Source organism: Mustela lutreola, chromosome 7, assembly GCF_030435805.1.
Source record: "Mustela lutreola isolate mMusLut2 chromosome 7, mMusLut2.pri, whole genome shotgun sequence".
NCBI classification, from domain to species: Eukaryota; Metazoa; Chordata; class Mammalia; order Carnivora; family Mustelidae; genus Mustela; species Mustela lutreola.
In genome coordinates this window covers 80,395,696-80,418,800 of record NC_081296.1, presented here as the reverse complement: position 1 = coordinate 80,418,800, position 23,105 = coordinate 80,395,696, and the positions used below count along the sequence as shown (strand labels likewise).

General features: G+C 52.5%; 2 protein-coding genes across 6 annotated transcripts in view; both read left to right on the top strand.

Moving 5' to 3' along the window:
• The window catches only part of SLC7A8 (solute carrier family 7 member 8), a 50,142-nt gene extending 40,518 nt beyond the window's left edge, over positions 1–9,624 (top strand). For all 5 annotated transcript variants that reach the window (XM_059181653.1, XM_059181652.1, XM_059181651.1 and 2 more), the window contains 4 exons: positions 2,778–2,874; positions 4,908–5,057; positions 6,639–6,816; positions 7,475–9,624. In XM_059181653.1, the coding sequence (XP_059037636.1) occupies positions 2,778–2,874; positions 4,908–5,057; positions 6,639–6,816; positions 7,475–7,638 (589 nt within the window). In that variant the 3' untranslated portion in view covers positions 7,639–9,624. The remainder of the gene's footprint in view (positions 1–2,777; positions 2,875–4,907; positions 5,058–6,638; positions 6,817–7,474) is intronic.
• A 4,837-nt stretch (positions 9,625–14,461) lies between these two features.
• Positions 14,462–16,646, top strand: CEBPE (CCAAT enhancer binding protein epsilon). The gene is made up of 2 exons (XM_059181650.1): positions 14,462–15,477; positions 16,102–16,646. The coding sequence occupies exons 1-2, from the start codon at positions 14,968–14,970 to the stop codon at positions 16,435–16,437; spliced, it is 846 nt and encodes a 281-aa protein (XP_059037633.1). The 5' UTR covers positions 14,462–14,967; the 3' UTR covers positions 16,438–16,646.
• Positions 16,647–23,105: the final 6,459 nt, after the last annotated feature.

Here is a 23,105-nt window from a genome sequence, read left to right as displayed (position 1 = left end):
GATCCTTCTCCCTGCTCAACAGACAAGTGGCTGTGGGCGGCCTTGTCATGGCTGCTCGGAAGACTTAGGCAGAGCGTGTAAAGTGAGAGAAGTGGGGAAAAGCTGAAGGAAAGCATTTGTCCAAAGCCAGGCCCCCAACTCCCAAACTCTCAGGGAAGCCAGAAGCTCAAGTCAGTCCAGAAATCCCTAACATTTGCCTCTACATCCCCAGAAATCTGCCCCTCCTCAGGGTCTCTTCTCCCTATCTCCAGAATGGACCGTTGTGGCTAGCAGACACTGGACTGTTTCCTATCAGTGTTGTTCAAGGGGACTTTCCCCATTTCTTAGAAAGTTACCCTGCCCCCAGGCCATAGTCCTACTTGAAAGATACAGCAAGAACAGGCAGTCCCTGAGTTCAGCTGCTTCCAAAGCCACCCATTACCTCAGGGAGGAGTTCTCATGAAATGTCAAAGGAGTGCCATGTTTTCAGGACCCAGGGCAGGAAAGAGGGAGTGTGGGTGTCCTCTGTGGCCTGGGACCCTATGAGACTGAGACTCACCCACAGCAACCTCGTGTGCGTGTTACACAGGAGCTGTGGCCACCTGGAGTCCCCAACTGAGGGCGAGCAGTGGAAGAGCAGTGACCCATGAGGCTCTCTGGGATCTATGGAAGAGAGTGACTGGCTACAGTCGCTTTAGAGTGGGGTTTGTCCCTCGGGCAGGCCAAGTGATGGTCTGCATGCATGTGATACAGCTGTGTGTGCATGTAGGACACAGCGGCCCTGGCGTGCGAGGCCTCTGATTCAGAGGCACAGCTCACCCACCAGGCCTCCTCTGCTCATCTTTCCAGTTCCTTCGTTCCTTCCTCCTCCTTCCCTCCCTCTCTCCTTCTTTCCCTTACTCTTTTGTGTTTGGTATATGGAGAGGTTGACCCTTCCTGAGAAATAGGAGTGTGTGTGGGCGTGTGTCATGCTTAATGTCATTGTCTCCTCTGTTGTCAGCTAGCTGGGCAAGGATTGTCTCTTGTGAACTTGACACTGGCAAATGCTGTTGGACCTGGACAGTTACACTGGTCCTGGCTGCATGTGGAGGAGGGACATGAATGTGGGGCCCTGGCTACGTGCATGATGAGGCTCCCTGAGCACCCGGAGCTCATTTAGGTGCATGAGGCTGCACCATAGAGGGGCAATGCTGCGTGGCTGCATGAAACCAGTGACAGTAGCCTCGGTAGTTGGTGATGGCAACTGATGGTGATGCACATGGGTACTTGGGGCCATAATGGACTCCCACCCTTCTGCCAAACTGCTGCTATTAGTTCCTCTCCCCCTCACACACAAATTCCAAAGTAAGTGACAGGTTTTTGTTTTTTTTTCAGAACACCCAGCGTGCTGATTCTGTGCCTTCCTGTGCCCTTTACACCAACTCCTTCCTCCTACCCCTTAGGTGCTTAATTCATACTAATATGTAAACAACTTCCAACGGCTTATAATATTCTTTTCTCTGAGAAAAGGAAAGGGGAAGAAGAAGTCCCTTTTATGTTAAAATTTCTCTTTTTAAAAATACATATTTTTAGCCATGATATTATACTATAGTTTGGCAGTATGTTACCAGTAGAAATAGATTGGATACCTAGGATCTCTCTGTATTATTTCTTCCAGTTGCAATGTGAGTCTACAATTATCTCAAAAAAAGGATCTAATTTTTAAAAAGGATTAAAAAATCATTTTTATTCCAATTTAAAATTTCTCATCCATTTTAGAAATTAACTTTTTAAATAAAGTCTATGGAAGAAAATTAAAATTACTCATAATTCCATCCCCCTGAGATAATCAGTTGGTATGTTTTTACATGACCATAATTTCTAAATTAATTAGAATCATACTGTATGGAATCATATAGTGTTCTGTCTTGCTCTTTCCATTTAACATTGTATTTGAGTATGTTCTCATGTAATGAATTTTTTTCAAAACATTAAGACTGTAAAATATCCCATCTTATAGATATGCTATAATTTATGTTATCAGTCTTTTACTTTGGGGGCATTTAGGATATTTCCTATCTTTTTTATCATCAGAATATCTTTTATATATATATTTCACTAACTCACTATTCATTTCCTTAGGATGGCTTCTTTGGGAATAGAAAAAGTAGCTTAAGGTTATAAATTTTTAGGTATGATATAATACAATACATACAATACAATAAAATACACAGATTGTCCAGATTAATGAATTTTGAGAGTTGTATACAGTGATGTAAGCACCACTCAAAACAAGATATAGAACATTCTCACATATCCACCAAGTTATTCCGTGTCCCTTTCTGGTCCACCACCCATTCTCCATCCCCACAGTAGCAACTACCTCCTGACTAGAATATCAGTGTTTTTAAGGCTTCCCATGGACATACAGTTCAGTCCCCATGTTTCAGAGAACCTGTATTCCTTGAGGATGGGGGAGGCCCATTTTTAAAGGGATTAGGACGTTGTGAGACCCACAAAGTGAAGTCATAATCATCAGTAACCCCAAGCCACTCAGACCATACTTCGGGTCTCCATGCACCCAGAATCCATCCGTTATCCACTGGCTGCCTCTGGTCTGCCTGCACCTGCACTTGTGAATGTGGGTCCTGTGATAAGTGGGCTGGAGTGTGCATGGGAGGGCAGGTACGTGGTTGGGTTGGGGAGATGCTCCTGTGTGAGCAGAAGGTGGGCATGAATGAGGAAGACTGGGCTGGGGAGGGAACTTCCTTGGGTAGTCTATAGGTCACCCCAGGCTGACCTGTTTTTCTCTTTACCAGGCTGTTCTTTGCTGGAGCCAGGGAGGGCCACCTTCCCAGCGTGCTGGCCATGATCCACGTGAAGCGCTGTACCCCAATCCCGGCCTTGCTATTCACAGTAAGGGCGCCTCCTTCTGCCAGCCCTACACACACCCTCCCTCTTTGTACTTGCTCTGAGCTGAAGTTCGCACTTCCCACACACAGCCCTGTCACCTTCCTGGTTTGCTCCCAGGTTTCATTGGGTCTTAGATAATCTGGTAAATGATATACATGGGTTTTGTGAATATCAAGAGAAATAACAAGGAAAGACCCTGTGTCCTGAAACACCTTCAGGCTCTCACCCTGGCTCATTGCTGTTCTCCCATCCTTTTGGGTCAGATTGAAGTGACTATGTCACAACTCTACAGTCTCATAAAGAAGCCTCCTTTCTTGGCTCTCCCCTGCACTTGTTGCCCCCAGGATTGCAGCTTTGGGCCCCCATTCCTGGCCAATCACATACACGTCCACCACGTCCACCACTCCCCATCAATCTTCTTGCCCCAAGGAGGCTCTGCCTGTCTCTCAGGAAATATCACTGAAACAAATTCAGTGTTACAGGTACACCAAATAAGACAAACTATAAGGAAAGGAAGACTAGCAACTGAAAATGGAGAAAAGAAAACTTGGGGTAGGGAAGAAATGAGGGTAGAATGGCCTAGTGTAGAATCATTTAGAGGGGTAAAAAGAAAGAGCAAAGACTTGTCCCCACTGAGTCTTTTAAGTTACTATTTTTTTCTTTCTGGATCCTGAATAAAATATTGAAAATGACTTTGGTCCATCAGAGAAGCAGTTAGATCAGGATAATTGAGAGCTCTCAGGAGTCAAGTGCCTTCATTGTACACCATGAGGGGGAGTTTCAGAATGTTCAGATACAGGATGAAGGCCATCATGATTGGTTAGCTGTGAAAGGTGCCCGGAGACCCCTAGTACTCCCAGTGAGACACAGACTTTTTTCCAGTTTGAGCTATTGGTACAGTACTGTGCTACAAGGCAAATACAGTCAGAATCTGGCTTATTCATCCATTAAAATCTTCTAGGTTATTTTCACTGTCAGATCTTACATGAGAACTGAACCTTCTTTTTTTTTAGTTTAAGATTTTATTTATTTAGGGTTACCTGGGTGGCTCAGTGGGTTAAAGCCTCTGCCTTCACCTCAGGTCATGATCCCAGGGTCCTGGGATTGAGCCCCGCATTAGGCTCTCTGCTCAACAGGGAGCCTGCTTCCTCCTCTCGCTGCCTGCCTCTCTGCCTACTTGTGACAGACAGAGAGCACAAGCAGGGGGAGGGGCAGCGGGAGAAGCAGGCTCCTTGCTGAGCAGAGAGCCTGATGTGAAGCCCGATGCAGGACTGGATCCCAGGATCAGGACCCAAGCCGAAGGCAGACGCTCAACCAACTGAGCCACCCAGATGCTCTAAGAACAGAATCTTCTGTTGGCCTTAACAAATTAGCAGAGGGGCAGAACATGATTCCGAGAGAGCCACTGAGCTGAGTTTGAAATTGTAAAGTGGATTCTATCAAGAAAACCTCATGAGGATGTTATGAGAGTTAAATGAGTTAATATCTGTAGAACACTGAGAACAGGGCTTGCCACCTAGCAAATGCTTTATAACTGTTTAGAATATTAAAAAAGGTAGAGGGGGGAGAAAAATAAATTACATGACTCAGCCAGGAGAGGATGAGGGCAGGAATCAAAGCTTTAATCTGCAGTTAACAATCTTCCCTAAGGGATTAAAAAAAAAAAAAGGAAACACCAAAATTAGCTTGAGGTACAACCAGGGAAGAAATACAAATGAGACTGGCACTGCTTGTGTGGCCAAGCCAGTTGTTTATGGCCAGTATCTATTCTGACTGGTTAGTGCCCATGCCATACCAGTAGTTAAATATTTTGATTATCATTCCTGCAATAAGAAAGAATTTCCTGGCAATGAAGCTGTTAACAATGGCCAGGATGCCTAGGGAGGGGAGGCTGTAAAGTCTCTATATTTTAGGACATTCATCGTAAAATGACATCGTCTGTCTAGAGGCAGGGGAACAGTCTCCCACCTGTAAACAGCTCCTTCAGTGTCCAGATACCTTACTGATCACTGATGAGCTTCTCCCATTTCCCACAGTGCATCTCAACCCTGCTGATGCTGGTCACCAGTGACATGTACACCCTCATCAACTACGTGGGCTTCATCAACTACCTCTTCTATGGAGTCACAGTCGCGGGACAAATCGTTCTTCGCTGGCAGAAGCCTGACATCCCCCGCCCTATCAAGGTGCGAGAACCTCCCCTTGAGATCCCTTTCCCCTCCTCTCCAAATCTAGCTGCTGCTCAGATTTTTAAATCCCCTTGTTCTCAGCTGCTGACCACATATATGATCTACCTTCTCTATGATGGTAGTAGACCCTTTGGAAAGCAAGTGCTATTGTATAAGTGGGGCAGTCATTTCCATTTTCCACTGGAGACAGGACCAGAACAAATCATAGCTGGAAGAGTAAGTTAGATTAAATGATACTCTCATCATTGTAGTTGTTTCCTACAACTCTTATAAACTCCGGTTGATTTTTCAGGGCTCTCTTACCTCTCTAGCATTTCCATGAATCCACTAGTATGGCCCATCTCCTCCTCCTCCCTCCATCCCATCGCTGAGTTCACTTGAACTATGTCTCCATCCCAGAATGAGTTTCCTTCTCCCATCTGCCTATCCAAATTATAACTATTCTCCACATAGGCCTCAAGTTCCTCCTCTCCCTTGAAGCTTTTCAGTCCACTACAGCCCTCCATGAGCCTCCCTTTTAAAACTACTATAGCCTTATATGTAGTAGTGTGCCTGGTGAACCTACTGATTGCTGCAAGAGATAACTGTGGTGAATGAATGGCATTGCTCAGAATAAAACAGGCAAGAGCATTATGGGTTCTCGTGCAAATTAGAATAGAGCATAGACCTGAGCTATTTGAACAATCCTTTTCTGGAAACAGGAGACTAGATCCTTCAAGAAGATTCTCCCAGCTGGGGATTTCAGCTTTCCAAATCTGTTTTCCACCACCACTTTCCTGTCACTCTTAGAAAGCTTGCTAGAGGGATGACAAGGTAGAGTAACCCTCCCTCCTCCCAACACTTGCATACCCTCTGAGATGACAAGGAAGAGAAAAGCAGCTAGATGTGGAGTCTTGAAGAAGACTCTACTGGGCACTCCCACCTGTGGCCAACAAGATGGCTAATAAGCCCATAGAGCTGATGCTTCTTTCTGAATAAAATCAAAGTCCCAGAGTGCCTGACAGTATGGTAGGTTTCCTGACTTCTTGGATCTTAGCAGACTTACCTTCTCAGATTGCTTGAGAAAAACACATTGAGACTGATCCTGAAAAGAAGGATGGACATTTGCCACATGGTGCCCAGATGAGGGCCCTACCTCGAACTGGGAAAGGAACAAGGAGTATGACAGACCTGGGCCACTTCCTTCTTGCCCCTCACTCATTTCTCCACCTCTCTTCTACTCTAGGATGTCAGCAAACATATACCAATAAACCAGAGAGCCTATCAGTCCCCATGGGCTTCCCTGGCAGAAGCATGGATGACAAGGACTTGTTTAGCCTCTGCCCAGGAGAAAAGAGAAAGGAATGAGGATCATTCCCTTCCTAGTCGCCCTTCCTCTTCCCGTCCTACTACCCAAGTTCACCAACATTTGTTGACATGACACTTGATCTATCAGGGCTTGGGGTGTGGGAGCCAGAGAGCCAAGTGAAGCCTAGCCTTTGCCCTCAAAGGTGCCTCTCTGTGGATTGAGAAGAGAGAGGACACCCTGATCCTGAGGACCACGGGATCCACACATCTAACAGCACATCTGTTCCACAGATCAACCTGCTGTTCCCCGTCATCTACCTGCTGTTCTGGGCCTTTCTGCTGATCTTTAGCCTGTGGTCAGAGCCCGTGGTGTGTGGCATTGGCCTGGCCATCATGCTGACAGGAGTGCCCGTCTATTTCCTGGGTGTTTACTGGCAACACAAGCCCAAGTGTTTCAATAACTTCATTGGTGAGTTGTTAAAAATGCCGGGTGGCGGGGCACCTGGGTGGCTCAGTGAGTTAAAGCCTCTGCCTTCGGCTTAGGTCATGATCTCAGGATCCTGGGATCGAGCCCCGCATCAGGCTCTCTGCCCAGTGGGGTGCCTGCTTTCTCCTTAAAAAAAAAAAAAAAAAAAAAAAAAATGCCAGGTGGCTAGAGGATCTCCTTGTCTGAGTTAGGTCTCCTGGTCAGGAGACCTAGGCTGGTCCACAGAGCCCTGGAGAAGAAGATGGGGCAGGGAAGTGTGGGTGCCTTCCCAGAGACCTCTGAGGAGAGGAGAACAGCTGAGGTTTGCACACAGACCCTAGAGCTGGAAGAATAGGCACCCTGACAGCCATTCTGTAGGAGCTGCCCGGGGGAGAGGCCAAGGGAGATCCTGGAACTGGTAGTCACGAGGCATAGAGAAGGTGGGGGACTCGGGCTTTGATGAGAAGGGGCAACCAGCAGACGGGCTGCTCAGAGCCACAGGAAGAGGCAAGGTGGTTGTCTCCTGGAATGGAAGTCTCCTGAAGGCACCAGGGCTCTGCTGAGGCAACACATGGGGCAGGGGAGTGGAGCAGGGTCATGGCCGGCTTGACGGGGTGGGTGGGATGCTCAGCACTGACCCATTCTGTGTAACTTCCCATAGAGTCACTAACCCTCGTGAGCCAGAAGATGTGTGTGGTTGTGTACCCCAAGATGGAAGCAGGCTCGGGTAAAGAGGAGATAAATGAGGACCCAGAGGAGCAGCGGCAGCCCATCTACCAACCCACGGCCTCCAAGGACAAGGATTCGGAGCAGCCCCAACCCTGAGAACCACCATCGCCTCTCAGCTGGCTCCTTCCTCCTATACCCCCTTTTTGCTCTCCTTCCCTGCCTAGGTACCCCCAATACACACACACACACACTACACACACACACACACACACACACACACGGTGTGTCCAGCAGGAGCAGAACCTGGGTGTGGGTGGTAAGAAACTATAGACAAATACACTGACATTTGTACCCAAAGAACCAGCCTCTCGCCACCAGGGCCTGTGTCCAAAAACCCTCACCAGGGCTGCTCCAAGAAGTGGGAGGAGAGTGGAGCTTCTGGCGGTACCCCACAGGGCCCTCTACCCTGTACTTGCCTCCTCAGGAGCCCAGTCAGTACTGCCTTCCCTCCCCATTCCTGAGCCCAAGGGAGGCCTCTGCTCAGAGAACCAGAAGCAACAGTGAGTCAGTTGGGGAGGGACAGACTTAGGCAAATCTGTCATCTTTAAAGGTCAGCTGGAGAGACTGATATCCCCCTCCCTTTACTAGGGACCCAAGAAATGAGAGATGCTTCCCTCTGCCCTCTCCTCTCCCCCTCCCCATCGTGCCTCCCCTCACCCCAGCTTGAGCTCCCTGTCCAGAACAAGGTTCCTGGCAGGACACCACCTCCCTACTGAGCTAAGGACCAATGAGCAGGAGAACTGCCCCCTCCCCCTAACCCAAGCCAGGCCTGTGGAACAGATTGGGAAAGGCTCAAATTGCAGAAACCCAGCCCTGCCCCGTCTCCTGCATCCTGACCCCCACTTGGTGCCAAAGCTTCCTGAAGCCAGAAAGTCTTCTTATTTTCCATGTAGAGGACATTTCTCTCCTAATGGCAAAGCTGCTTAGCTCCTCCCTCCCCACTCCAGTGAGAAGGAACAGTCACTCCACGATCCCTGCAGCTACGTCCCCACATACCTCCATGGAACCAGCACTGCTGGTGGCCCCCATTGTGCCCTTTCCCTCTTCTCTGGCTTGGCTCCGGGACCAACCGGTATGAAGGATCCCAAGACCTTCAGGCCGGAAACCCAAGTCAAATCAGCCTTAAATCACTTCCTATCCAAGAACTGGACCTAAAAATACTCCCTGATTTCTAACCCTCAGGACAGACCTGGTATGAAAAGCCTTCCTGGAATGGAGGGTGCTTTCCCACCCACCCCCCAGAAGTGTGCCCATCCCATAACCTCAGATACTATGTGGGGAGAGAGTGTCTTCTGAAGGCCAGTTCCTTCCTCCTCCCCCAACTCAGGCACCTCCCCTTCTGGTCCCACCACTGCCCTGTCTTGGGACAGCCTCCCAAACAGAATGAAAGGGCAGTGGCAGAAAGTACACATTTTGGAGATACATTCTGGTTTGCGCACTTCTGGCCGTCCTGTGGGCAGAGGCTGCCTTTCCCTGCGCTCCGAGGGAACACCACCATGTTTACCCTGGGCCTTGCAGCCTCCCTATCACACTTGATGTGCTAAGGACTAGGATCCTTTCATCCCAAAGCAGGAGGGCCCCCTTTCCTACCTCCCCCTACCACCTGCTTAGACTAGAATATGCTGGGAGTCTTCCTGGCTTGCTTGGCTTTCCCAGCTTCCTACCTGGCCTGCCTGACTGCCTCCCCCCAACCCCAACTGGTGAGATGTCAGGTTTGGTTTGAGTTCCGGTCCCTTCAGAGTGGACCCCAGGTGGGCTGGGCCTGGCCCCTGGAAGGTCAGGGGACCACCCTCCTGTTCCCTCTTCTCATTCCTCCAACCTCCATCCCTCCTTCAATTGTTAGGGTTTATTTGTTTGTTCATTTGTTTCATAAAGTGAATGCCTTACTTTTTTGGATAAATATTTTTGAAGCTGGCATTTCTATTTCTTTTAAATTTTTTAATGTAAGGTTGTTTGGGTGGGGAGGGCATTAGTTATACCTGGATAATAATCTTCTGTCTTTGAGTTGGTCTAGGGTTAGAGTTTGTTTTGTGGAGGGTTTTTTTTTTCTTTTGATGTAATAAAATTTTAAATTGAAACGAAGTTGTTGGTGGTAGTAATTCAGTGACCTTCTGAGACAGAGTCCCTGGGCATTTCCTATCTTCGTCAGGACTTTGGTTGCTAAGTTCCTTCCTGGATGGCATTCCCAGAGGCCCTTGCTCTGTCCCAGGGACCCAGTACCAGCACACTCAACTCTCTCGCGTTTTTTGGTGGGGAGGGGTTGGTTTTTAACTACCTTCATTTTGAACCAATAACTTCATTTCTTCAGTGAAGTCCCAAAGTGTTCATTAAGTTCCTGCAAACTAGCTAGGAAGAACATCACCACTGCCCAGGTGGGAAAGTAGATGGCAGACAGGACTTAGCTGAGTGGAGGGAGGCAATGGCAGAGTGGTTCTCCAAGGTCTGGTCAGCCAAGTCTTCTGGCACTGGGACAGCTGGCACTGAATGGGAAAGGAAGGGATGGACTGAGCCTATGGAGAGAAGCCAGGGGCACTTAGGAAAGCAGCCAGCCAGATCCGAGGGGTTTGACAGAAGGCACTGGGATGTGAGGCAGGGTCCCCTCAGCTGCATGGAGCTGAATGAGAGGGCTGTGTCTAGTCGGCGGTCTAGGAAGGCTGTTGAGTGGGGACAAAGGAGGAACCAGGTACGGTAGGGACACATCCACTGGTGATTGGGGTTAATTGCTGGAGGAAGTTGATGGGATTAGACCCAGTGCTTGGAGTGCCTCCTTCGTGGGCAGCCGTCCCAGCTGCCTGTTCTAGGGCAGCATTACTCCAGAGCCTGCACGTCTGACAGACATGGGCAGGGGAGGGGGGGTGTTAAGACATCATCCTCCACCATGAGGGACACGTGAGGACACAGGCAGGCAAAACGCCTCACTCCCAGTCCCCACCCAGCCCCAACACTCCTCATCTGTGGCTGGCATTTTTCTCAGCTGAGGCTGGAGGCGTGCCAGTCACAGGGCACAGCTGCTTGGCTCTAAGTTCCAGCTCAGCAGCCACCAAACAGCTGTGTGTCCTTGGGCAAGTCACCTAACCTATTTAGTACTTTCTGAGAAAAGAAAAAAAAAAAGGGGGGCGCCTGGGTGGCTCAGTGGGTTAAGCCGCTGCCTTCGGCTCAGGTCATGATCTCAGGGTCCTGGGATCGAGTCCCACATCGGGCTCTCTGCTCAGCAGGGAGCCTGCTTCCTTCTCTCTCTCTCTCTCTCTCTCTGCCTGCCTCTCAGTGTACTTGTAATTTCTCTCTGTCAAATAAATAAATCTTTAAAAAAAAAAAAAAAAAAAAAAAAAAAAAAAAGGTTGAACCGAATCTCAAAGCTTTCCTCAATCTTCAGCCCAAGGTTGTCCCCAGATACTGATGGCAAAACTGGGCAGAGACCAGTCTTATGCAAGAGGCTGTCCCCGAGGTCTCAAATCCACACTTTTGAACTGCTTCTTCCCCAACACACACACTTTTCCTTTCCATGGGCTGCCACTGTATTTTCCATGTTGCCCTGTTCCAGCAAGTCCGGCCCTCCCCAAAGCCCCTCTCGCTCTGTGGAGACACTCGCTCCTATCCATCACCAGCAGCCCCCCTCCCCACATAAGTGACACATGCTGATCTTTTTAATCTGGGCCATGGTAAATATGAGTGTCCTCCAGAACACAAGGTATTTATGTTTAGCCTGGGCCTTTATCCAGTCTTAACCCTGTCAGTCCCTTTAATGGTAGGAATTCAGATGCTCTGACCTTAGGGAATGGGGGGGGGAGGCACCAAAATCATAGCTGCATAAGCATTCATTCGTTAGTCACACAACACACTTTATAACCATTGTGTCCACGGAGTTTTTTAGTTGCTGTGAGAATAACAAACTTATTCCTGAAGTTTCTGGGTCAGCACAGATTTCAAACGCTTTGTTCCATTGTCTTCATAAAAATATTCATACTTGACAATCTACCTTTCCTTAATTTTTATCCAGGCTATACGGTCACCACAGCTGAAAAGTTTCAAAAAATGGATCTGACCCTACCCTTGAGGAGCAAATCGTCTACAGGGAAAGAAGGCGAGAACACTCCTGGCACACACGCACTGCTGACTGCCCACTTGGGGAGGGGGGACCTCCAGCCATGGCAGACAGGAGCCGAATCTGCCAGATCCCCAGAGTCTGCACTGTGTCTGCTACTTCCGTGCCCCAAAATGCCTGTTAAACTGAGGCATCAGACGGGGCTGTAGATAATGTCTGCTTAGGAGACTCAGATAAACTGCGGGCGGTGGTGGGAGGAATGGCGGAAGACTCAACATTGCTCTCCATACAAAGTTTCATTAAACAATCTGACAAAGTAGAAGTTACTACTGCCATTTTACAAGTAAGGTTAAATAACTTGCCCAAGGTCACCAGACTGGGATGGAACAGAGGCAGGATTTAAGCCTGGGTCTCTCTGACACTCCACTGCTGCCGTGCTTGGCTGGCTCCCTGTTGTAAAGACTTGGTGAAGGAGGTGATCTTTGAACTGAGGCCTTTTACAAAGTCACTAAGAAAATATACCTGCATTGTTTCCATTAAGGCAAACAGGTAGCAACTGAAGCAGAAAGGAGAAAGAAAGCCTGCTGCTCAGGGAGGGCTTCATTCCACACCTGAGCAACTCCACAGAACCCAAGAATCCCCCAGCTCTTGTCTGGGACTGCCCTCCCCACCCCTGCTCCTGTCCAGACCCCCCTCCTCCCCTGCCTAGACATCCAGAATGCTGCCTGCCCTCCCCAAACTCCTCAGTTACTGGGAAACGTAATGTCAGTACTCCAGCAACGTCAGCCACCAGCCTAGAAGGTGAGGGACCGGAGGGAGATCACTTATCTCCCCCTGGCCCCAGCCTTTCTCATTTCCTGCCGGCTCTATTTGCACACTTCCCTGCTTCCTCCAGCGCCCCGTTCACTGGCTTCTGACGCAGTCGTCCTGCCGGCCCCCACCCCCCACCCCTCCACCCCCGCCTCCCACCCCCGCGGCAGACTGAGGGCAAACAGGGCTCTCTGAGTCACACAGCTCCCCCTTTCTCTATTCCTAATTGCCTAGGGTTTTCAAGAACTAACCCACTGCCTTTTCCCCCCAAGAGCAAAGCTGTATCCTTGTCTGACCTTGGGCGGTTGGGCCTTTCAGCCTCGTTTCCCTCCTTGATAAGGCAGATTTAAAATGGCATCGGTCTTGCTTTCCTTCCTACTTAACTCACATGGAACCGATCCGTCTGGAAAAGTGAATGTTTCAATGACCAAAAAGAGCATAACTCCAGAAAACGTCAGGCCTTAACCGTCATCACTACTTCAAAGTCGGAGAGGGCTAGAATTTCTGCTCATTGAGACACGACCCTCGCCCCAGTCCTCTCACCCTGCCCACTCTCCCAGTAACTGCGCTGCAAGACGCCACCTCACCACGATTCCCCTCCTTCCTCCCAGAGGCCCGACAGGGTCCTGCCCTTGCAAGGGCTGCAGAAGCCTGCCCCCTGCCGTCCACCTGATGCCTGACCACAGCAGCCCCTCCAGTTCCGAATTCTGGACCAATATTGCCGCCTGCCGGTCAACAGAGGCATTCCTGCCAAACTGAGGTAGTTCAAGCTCTGATTACCTGTTTGACCCTAGGTCCTTTGAAAGGGAGATGAGATCGATACCTACCCAACCTACCCTTCCGGTCCCTGAGCTCTGTCTCCAGGATGCACACAGATCTCCCAATGCCAGGTCAGGGCTCCCAGAGAAAGAACCCTAAACTGTGCCCAGAAAGCTCCTGGGGTTGATGGGGTGGTGGGGAGCAAGGGAGGGAGGAAGATGCTGTCTGGAAGGGTAACTAGCCTGACGCAGAGGCAGGCCTGTCTGCACCTGCTTACTCTATTTTACCATTCAGTGCCACCCATATCCCATCTGCGTCTGTCCCCCCTGTGGCCTGGCCCTTGGTATACCCTACTTGTTAAACCTTCTGACCTCCATGGGGTGCTCCCAGCATTTGCCAATGATCAAAGAGCCAGTGACGCATTTCTGCATCCTTTCCCTCTTCTGGACCTCTAGTCCCTTTTGTAGGTGAAATTCAAGGTAAAAACAGAACCACAGCAATGCCTCTAACAGGAGAGAGTGGGGAGTTCCCAGAGGAAAAAGAAAAGGGAAGGGAAAGGGGGCCCAAAGTGCCGAGCATGGGCTTCTCCTGGAGCCCCTGAAGCAGTCCCAGGAAGAGATGATGACAAAAGAGAAGGCTTCTCAAGCCTCACAAGAGGAAGTGGACCCAAGAGACACGCATCGAGGTCAGAGAAGGGCCATGCAGGAGGAAAGACAGCAAGCTGAGCTGCAGGGAGTGCCTGAGCCTTGTGGCCCCAGGCACAGGAAACAGGGCTGAGCCCCAGGGTGGGAGCAGGGGACCAAGCGACAACCAGAGGCTCCCACAGTGCAGGGCAGCTGGAAGGGGGAGCACTGGAGCCACCCACCAGAGGAGTGCAGCTGTTGGCTCCTGGGGCAGGGGCCTGCCTGGGTCTGGGGCACAGGGCCCAAGTCGGGAGCAGGTGCCTTAGCCCAGCCTTGGCAGTGAGCGACAGTGCCAGGCTGCTAGGGCCACCCTGGGCTAGAAGCATCAGAGGGTTTGAGCTATTGCACAAAAACCTAGCAAATGAGCATGCTCTGCACCACAGGACCCCGTGTAGGGCTGGTTCGCAGAACTTATCACTATAACCCCCTCAAACAACGCCCCTGGCCTGCCCCCAAAAGAATGCCCTGGGGGTGGGGCTACAAAAGGAAAGGACTGCCCCTGGGGGGAGGTGGAGCCCAGCCTTGCTGGGGGACAGAGAGGGAGGCGTGTCAAGGGAGGAGCTCAGATCAGGTGGGGGGTCGGCACTGGAAGAGGGTTTTTTCTGTTCATTTCTGACTTGGCACCTCGTTCTTCTGCACAGAACTTTTTGGAAGTTGGAGGGAGGAGGACACTCAGAGTGAGGTGTTGCCTTCAGCGAGGACTCTGGAATCCCCTGGACTCAAGAGGGAAGGGGGAGGCATTCCCAGAAGCATCAGCCAGGCATCTCAGAACCCTGGCTTGGACCCTGACTAAGGAGTGCTCCCAACTGCTAAATAGGCCAGGGCCCCCTTTCTTTAAGCCCTGCATCCCTCCCTCTGGGGTGCACCCTGCCCCTCCCTAAGTCACCCCAGGGAGAGAGAGGGGGAAAAAAAGGGAAGAGAAAAGAGGCATTGACTACAGAGGAAGGAAAAGGAAACAGCAGAGGTGGGAGGAGAGAGGCCACTCAGGAGTGGGTGACAGAGGAGAACGGAGAGGGCAGATCTAGGGCAGATCTAGGGCAGGGGGAGATAGGGAGAAGGCAGGCAGAGCATCCCAGAGGGTGCCCCAAGAGTAGGGTGGCAGGGGCGGGGAGCCGAGGGGGCGGGCCGGCCATGTCCCACGGGACCTACTACGAGTGTGAGCCCCGGGCTGGCCAGCAGCCTCTTGAGTTCTCAGGGGGCCGAGCGGGGCCCGGGGAGCTGGGGGACATGTGTGAGCATGAGGCTTCCATCGACCTCTCTGCCTACATCGAGTCTGGGGAGGAACAGCTCCTCTCTGACCTCTTCGCAGTGAAGCCGGCACCTGAGGCCCGAGGCCTTAAGGGACCCGGAACCCCTGCCTTTCCCCACTACCTGCCGCCGGACCCACGGCCCTTCGCCTACCCCCCACATACCTTCGGCCCTGACAGGAAGGCCTTGGGGTCTGGCATCTACAGCAGCCCAGGGAGCTATGACCCCAGGGCTGTGGCTGTGAAGGAGGAGCCTCGGGGGCCAGAGGGCAGCCGAGGGGCCAGCCGCGGCAGCTATAATCCCCTACAGTATCAAGTAGCACACTGCGGGCAGACGGCCATGCACCTGCCCCCGGCCCTGGCAGCGCCCAGCCAGCCCCTGCGCGTCCTCAAGGTAAGTACAGGTCAGATCTCATTCCTGCCACCCAGGGGCTGGAGGGAGACCAATGCGTGTGGGGCACTCTGCACTCTGTTTGCGCTCAGGGGTCCGTGTTTGGTGTTGCTCTGGGAGACCCACCCACCCCCAAACCCTCTGTGCTCACCACACCACCACGACCCTGCTTTGCTTTTCTGTCACTTCCTTCTCACCCTGAACCCCACCATGTGGCTGGGATCCCGGCGTTCCACAGTCCAGGCTGTCCTACTGGCCAGCTGACCTGCCCAGACCTCGGGACCCATCACTCCCTTCCAGGAGGGAAGGAAGTTTCTCTGCTGCCTGCTTCTGGAAGGGGAAATGCCTACCGATTCTAAGATTAGAGCCTCAAAAGAAATTGAAGGAAAGTGTCCTCAGACAGTGTGGGAATGGGAAAGAGAGTCTGGGTCAGAGCAGGGGCCCCCTCTGCACGCGGGGAGGGGGGGGGGTGCTATGGCTGTCCTGACTGTGAGACCAGAGCTGGCTCTGGACCCCGGACCTGTTTGATGCCTGGGCGTTCTCCGACTGCTGCGATTCCCCGCCCGGCAGCCACTCTGCGTCCTGGCCAGCCCTCACCTCTGGTCGGTCTGTGCCTTCCCCCTCCAGGCCCCTGTGGCCGCCACCGCAACCCCCTGCAGCCCCCTCCTCAAGGCGCCATCCCCAGCTGGCCCCTCGCACAAAGGCAAGAAGGCGGTGAACAAGGACAGCCTGGAGTACCGGCTGCGGAGGGAGCGGAACAACATCGCCGTGCGCAAGAGCCGCGACAAGGCCAAGAGGCGCATCCTGGAGACGCAGCAGAAGGTGCTGGAGTACATGGCGGAGAATGAGCGCCTCCGCAGTCGCGTGGAGCAGCTGACCCAGGAGCTGGACACCCTTCGAAACCTCTTCCGGCAGATCCCGGAGGCCGCCAGCCTCATCAAAGGCGTGGGGGGCTGCAGCTGAGCCAGGCTGACAGACTATGGCACCAGCCCCTCCCCCTGCCCTGGCCCAGTCTGACTCTGGGGATACCTACCCTGCTGGAGGCCTAGAGCCCCTCACGGGCCAAGCCTGAGACAGAGACCGTGGACAAATGGCAGCGGGTGGCAAGGGAGGAGGGCAGACCCCAGCATAATGATTCTGTGGCCGAATAAAATTGCACTATGACTCAGTAATGGGCCTACACCCTGGGCCTGGGAATTGGGGGGGTGCACATGGGACATGGGGGCTCCAAGGGCAGTGAGGGCCTGTTGCTGGGTCTGCATATCTCTTGGTTCTATTCCCAGATGAATATCCAAGAATAGAGATACACTGCCCACAGCTTGCCCACAGCACACCACACGGCCAGGCTGTGTGTCTGCCACTCTGCTCCTCTCTCCTCCTGCCCCCACCCGAGCCTGCTCTGTCCTTCTAGATGATGAAGGCACCCCACCCGACAACCCCACTGGGCCTGCAGCAGCCTCAGGATACTTCCCTAACGGAGTTCTGTGGCTTGTGGGGGGAGATCCCAGTGCCACCCAGTCCCTTATATCTAGGTCTGCTGACCCCAGCGCCTCGAAATATGGGTTTGGGAGCTCCAGTCAGGTTCCAGATGGCTCTGCCATATTTAGGGCTCCCTAGCTCTGCAGCCAGGACTCGACCACTTCTCTCTGGTTCCACAACTTGAGCCCACCAGCCTGACATCCGCCACCCCCCACCCCGTGGCTCCCACCCACTCCCTCATTGTCCCTCACTCCCTGGGACTCAGGTGCCCCATAGCACTAGAATCTGAGTGCCTGGGGGAAGACTCCATTGGGAAAGGCCTCGAGACCTCTGTGAACAGGAGAAAGTTGATAATGAGGAAAATAATCCACCTGTGCCAGTGAAACCCCCTCATGTGAAGCGTATCCTCTTTCATAGAGCTCTAGCCCAAGGGCATCCATCTGGATCTCCCTCCTGTTTTTGCTAGCTGTACAATGCGAACCAGTTACCTCTCTGTGTGCCTCAGTTTCCCCATCTGTACCATAGAAAGAGGCAGCATTAGTACCCACCTCACAGTGTTGTTGTATTCATAGACAAACATGGCCTGGCACATGGTAAGATGACCAGTCATTATTATTCCATTTTGCTAGAACTGAAAGGACCTTAGGATCTCATCTAAACTTCTCACTTTGCAGGTGAGGAAACTGAGGCCTTGGGTGGAGAGGGTGTGGTGGTGGGGTGCTTAGCCAGAGTCACACAATTGCTTAGAGGCAGCGCCAAAAATAGCTCCAAAAAAATCACGGATCTCCGGAGGTGCTGGAGGAGACCTCAAGAGATCGTCTGGTGGGCTTTGGCCTCAGACGAGCAAGATAGTGAGAGCCACATCTTACAGATAAAGCGGCTGAGGGCCAGAGGGGATAAGAGACATTCTCCTGACACTCTCTCTGTCCCTTTGCTGTGTCAGCACAGGGCATCTTCTCTAGGCCATGCTCACGCCCTCCCCACAGAGGCACACCGCACGGGGCGGGCCTGCCAGTCCCATTCAGCAAGTAACCAAGGACTGTCGAGACACAAGACACAGTGCGGGCCAGAGTATCTCCCAGACCACCAATGTTATGTAGGCCCCTGCTGAGAAAGCCTGAGTTGGAGGTCAAGGAATAACTTTCTGAGAGGGGAAAGGCAGGATCCTCTCAGTCTCTTCTCTCTCTCCCACCCTTCCCCTTATTTCCACACCCCTAGCGGCAGAGACTTCCTATGTGTTGGGCACCTGTGTGCACCATGCCTGCCTCACATAGGACTCAGCCCCTCTCCTGTCTTTGCCTCTGTGTCCATCAGGCCCTCTCTCCTTCACCTGTCCCTGGAGCCTACTATCCCAGATCTGGTCTGGGTAGATAAATTCGAACTCGCTGGATGGTTTATTCCCTCACCAGTGGGCGTCCTGAATTCATTAGGGGGAGGTTTCCGTCTCCACGGATGCCCAGGAGAATCCTGTACCTCGCTTCTAGCCCAGGGGGATGGGGTTGCATAAGGGGGGTTTGTACAGAACAGGGTAAGTGACTCAACCTCCGGATTTCCTCCTCTCAGCTCAAGACCACTGCCCCTTGACTTATTTTCAAGGTTTTGGATGATGGGATCTTCGGTTGCTTCAGCATCAGCCCGGAGCTGCTTTCCCACCATTCGGAACTGGGTCTCCTCCCAGCCCCCCACCACCCTGCGGCTCCTTAAGGCGGGAGCCTGGCACCAGGGCTGCAGAAGAGTAATGGCCCCAGCTTCAGAAAAGAGCACACCTGGTCCGTGCATGAGCACAGTGGCGAGCATGGCCCCAAATCTCTGGCAGATCACGTCCCAGGGAGGTGACAGGTAGTCACACTTTCTGAATCAGGCTTTTCACCTGGCCTCGACTGGTGTGGGCCAGAGTAGACTTATTCAACAAGTATTTGTTGAACATCTTTCCTCTTGTGGGCCCTTGTCGGGTGTCAAGAACACTGTGGTGACCGAGACAGACCCAAGTCTTAGCCGAATGGGCGGGAAGAAAAAGGCACCACGCTAGTGCACACTAGGTGTCTTCCTTTGCCCTTCTAGATCCCCTCCACCCCTGGTCATCCTGCTGTGCTCCAGGTGGGACAGGATGGTGCACGGAGGATAAAGTTGAGTGCTTATTCCCTAGCTCTCTCTTGTCGGGGACGGGCACCTTCCATTGTCCCCTCTCACAGATGCCACCCTTATGGCCTTGGGGGCAGTAACGGAGCCTGCGGCAGCTAGTCAGTGTCTTCATCTTTCCTTGCAGCTCTCCCTCAGTCCTGTTCCTTCACACCTCTACAAAGCACTTTTAGTAAATTCATTAATTACTCCACTCGGGAAAACCAAATACACAAGCAGGAAGGGAGGTTATTTCTGCTGGGGTGGTCAAGGACAGCTTCTCTGAGGAGGTGACATTGAAGTTGAAACCTAAAAAATTTCTGGGAGGAGGCAGACGTGCCAAATTGGCGGGGAGGCCTAAGACATCCGATGATCAAGAAAAAGAAAGGAAGCCAAGGAGCCTGGCTGAATGGAAAGGAGGAGGAAAGGGAAGAGCAAGAAAATGCCTTCCTCCATCTGGAATGGAATTGCCAAGAACTTTCTTTCCATTCCCTCTGCAGGAGAGCTCAGTCTCTAAGAAGCCCATATGGGCCAGAGAGCAAGATTCCAGTACCCAAGCCCTTTCTCCCAAGTTGCTGTAGGGAAAGAAGAGGCAGAAAGGAGCCCCAAGGCACTAGTCCTTGGGACACGGTGACTTTAAGAAACCAGCAAATCAAGATCCAAACAGCATACACGTGCATTCCCATTGCTTTAGACTCTACAGTGGGCTCAGGCCCAGTTTTCCCTCATGAGCTGAGCCTGGAACCCAGATGAGAATGCTGAGTTGAAAGTCAGGATCTCAGGCCTGGGGGAAACGGCGGAGGAGAAGGAAGGCTGTTTGGTGATACTGGGAAGAGAGAGGAAGCTGCCCAAGGTGAGCCAGCCAAGGTCAGTCCTGCAGTGGCTGCTTGTGAAAGCCGCTCCCCTGCTCGGTGCACACCTCCCACCCCACCCCCACGGATTGCCACATGCCTGGGCCCCCAGGGCCCCCATCCCAGTGTTGCAAGATCCCGGTTGGGGTTGTGGGGGTGGAAAGGGGCCTCTTCGCCTCCACCCCTACCCTGCGCCAGCGAGGGAGGGGGCTATGGGATGCAGGGGGCTGTATAGGAGATGCTGAAGCAGCGATAGCCAGGGCTGGCTGAGGGCCTGTGTGCCTCCTCTTCGACAGGCCAGTCACTTCCTGTCACCCTCGCCAGCCCCCAGCAAGCACACCTCCCCTTTCAGCCTGTGCTACTCCTAAGTGGGAATGGTCTAGCTCAGGCAGGACTTCTGACTGGCCCCTGTCAGTGCAACTTTAAGCAGGCCTGGTCCTGGAAAACCTTCAAAGGCACAGGAGGCCACCCCGCTGGAGACGTGGTTGGTGATCTTAGAGGAAAATGGCTGCCACTGGCCACCAATTCTGACTTCCGGAAGAGCAGAGGGGTCCTAGGACTTGGGAACTGGCAGGCTTCCTAACAGGGAGAGCCCCACCTACAGAGTGGCGACCTTCCCTTTGGTTTTAGAAACAGAAATCTGAGGTAGGTAGAGGCAAGCCACATACAGAATGGCTCCCACAAGCCAGACTTGCTCCGAGGCCCCCAACTTGTCCAAGCCTATGTCGCCCCCTACACCTAGCACTGCTGGCCCTGGCCAGGTCATCCCACCCTGCTGCAATCGGGACGGTTTGCAAAACGTCTGCTCACTCCCGCTTTGTCACCATCTGAGGTTAGGGCTGCGCTTGGGAGATAAGCCCAGGCCCCACCCGCCGTCCAGAGCGAGCCGGCTGGCCTGCTGCAATCGGGACGGTTTGCAAAACCCCAGCTCGCTCCCGCTCTGTCACCATCTGAGGTTAGGGCTGCACCCCAAGATAAAGTCTAACCCCGCCTACGGGCTGGGGCTCCAAACCTCTCAAGCAGCATGGCCAAGGGACAAGAGCTCCTGGGAAGCCACTCAGGGTCTGCAAGCCTCACGCAGGCCCACAGAGAGATGCCTCTGCCTGGTCTTCCTCTCCCCGCTTTTCCCCTCCATCCCTAACCTCACCTCTGCACGCCACCCATCCTCATTACCATCCTGTCCCCACACTGCCCATCTCCTCTCCTCACCTTCTACCTTATATCCCCACCTGCCCTCCCCACTCACATCCCTCCTGTCTCCTCACCATGCCCATTCGTGTATTCATTTGCTCAGAAAATAATTATAGGGGCGCCTGTGTGGCTCAGTTGATTAAGCGACTGCCTTCAGCTCAGGTTATGATCCTGGAGTCCTGGGATTGAGCCCTGCATTGGGCTCCTTGCTCAGCGGGGAGTCTGCTTCTCCCTTCAACCCTCCCCACCTCGTGCTCTCTCTTTCTCTCAAATAAATAAATAATCTTTAAAAAATACTTACAACACCTACTTCAGGCTGGACACTTTGCTTGTTATAGAAGCTACAGGATAAAGGTGGAGAGCAGTTCTTGCCCCAGTTACAGATCCATGAAGGGGACAGACACACACACCACCACAAATAAATTGATTATTCTAAATGGGCAGGGGTATGTGGCAAAAGCGAAGGGTGACTGGGATGGATGTTAACAAGGGCACCTGACTGAAAGGTGAAGGTCAGACAAGGCGTCTTTGAGGAAGTAACACACAGACATCTGCAAGGTGAGGAGTCAGACAGGCAAAGGGCAGGGGTTCCCAGCAGACAGAGAAATGCATGCCAAGGCCCCAGGCAAGCCCTTCCTGGTCACTGATGGACTGGGGAAGAGACCGAGTCAGAGAGGGGCTGAAGCCACATCTCCCACTGAAGGAATCCAGAGCGTGGGAGGGATGAACCACCTCCCAAAGGATGAGGATATTTCCTGTCCTCTGAGGAGAAAGAAGGGACAGCAGCAGCGATAGACACCAGTGCAGGGAGGGTGAAAAAGGCGCGCCTTCGCCTGTTCTGTCCAGTGGCTCTGTCTTTACCAGGACGGAGGAGCCCAGTGCTAGGGACCGAGCAGAGGCTCGGAGGAGCAAGACCCCAGGTGCTGTGAGGGAAGAGGACTGAGATCTCTGACTTGAGGGTGCCCCGCTGAAGTCAATGATGCCAATGGCATGACCGCAGGCTGTCCTCTGGGGTGATTGCCCTCAGTGGTCCTTAGCTGCTGGGGGCCGGTGTAGAGAAGACAAACATTCGGGGGCAGGAGGCACAGGACAGACGGTGAAGGAAATCCCTTTCAAAGGAGGGATTTGGTGATGAGCCTGGAGGTGAAGATGAAAAGACAGGAAGGGCCAGCGGTTCTTCCATGAGCCCCTAGAAGAGCGGCAGTAAGCCCACTTGAGCAAACCAACGGTAAGGAAAGGAGATCATATCAGAGCGGGTGATGTTTGATTCAGTTATTTCATAGGTGCTACAGTTTCTGGTGATGATAAGGCTCCCGGGAGTGGCTGGCTGAAGTGGAACAGAGAATGCTGGAGATGGGCCAGCGAAGGAACTGAGAAGTCAGTATGCCAGACGGAACATCCACACGGACCGTGAGGTCACCGAGACATGCTCTGCTCGTCCCCATCCTCTCCCACTCCCTCTCCTCATCCTAGCTGGCCTCTACCTCCTCCCCCTTTCTCCTTAACGCCTTCCCTCCCTTCCCTGATTTCCTCCTCTAACCTTGTCCCTTCCTGTCCTCTTCACCTTCTGCTCTGTGGTCTGCCCACCCTCTGCCACAACTCATCCTCTCCTTACCCTTCTTCCCTCCTGTCTCCACCCGTTCTCCCTGCTCCCCCTCTTTCTCAAGCTGCTTCTCTGATTGATCAATCTTACTTTTAGTCTCCATGCTGTGCACTTGAGAACATGATAGCATGGTGGCTTAAACCCCACATTTACCACTGACCCACACTGCCTAATTTTGCTGTGCCTCGGTTGTAAAACTGGGGTAATTATAATCATTCCTACCCTGGAAGGTTGCCAAAAAGAATACATGATTCTAAAGCACTTGCAAGACATCTGGGCACAAAGGGTGTGCTCACATAACTGTTATTCTCACCCTCTCTCCTTACCTCCTCTTTATTCCCAGCCACCTTCCTACCTCCGTTATCCCTCTGTGCCTACTTAACACCTCT

What these genes read in the sequence shown, in the direction of transcription:
- CEBPE (XM_059181650.1), top strand. Translation starts at nt 14,968, where the DNA reads ATGTCCCACGGGACCTACTACGAGTGTGAGCCCCGGGCTGGCCAGCAG. An exon ending in AGCCCCTGCGCGTCCTCAAG is followed by an intron (nt 15,478 to 16,101) that starts GTAAGTACAGGT and finishes TTCCCCCTCCAG; the next exon opens with GCCCCTGTGGCCGCCACCGC.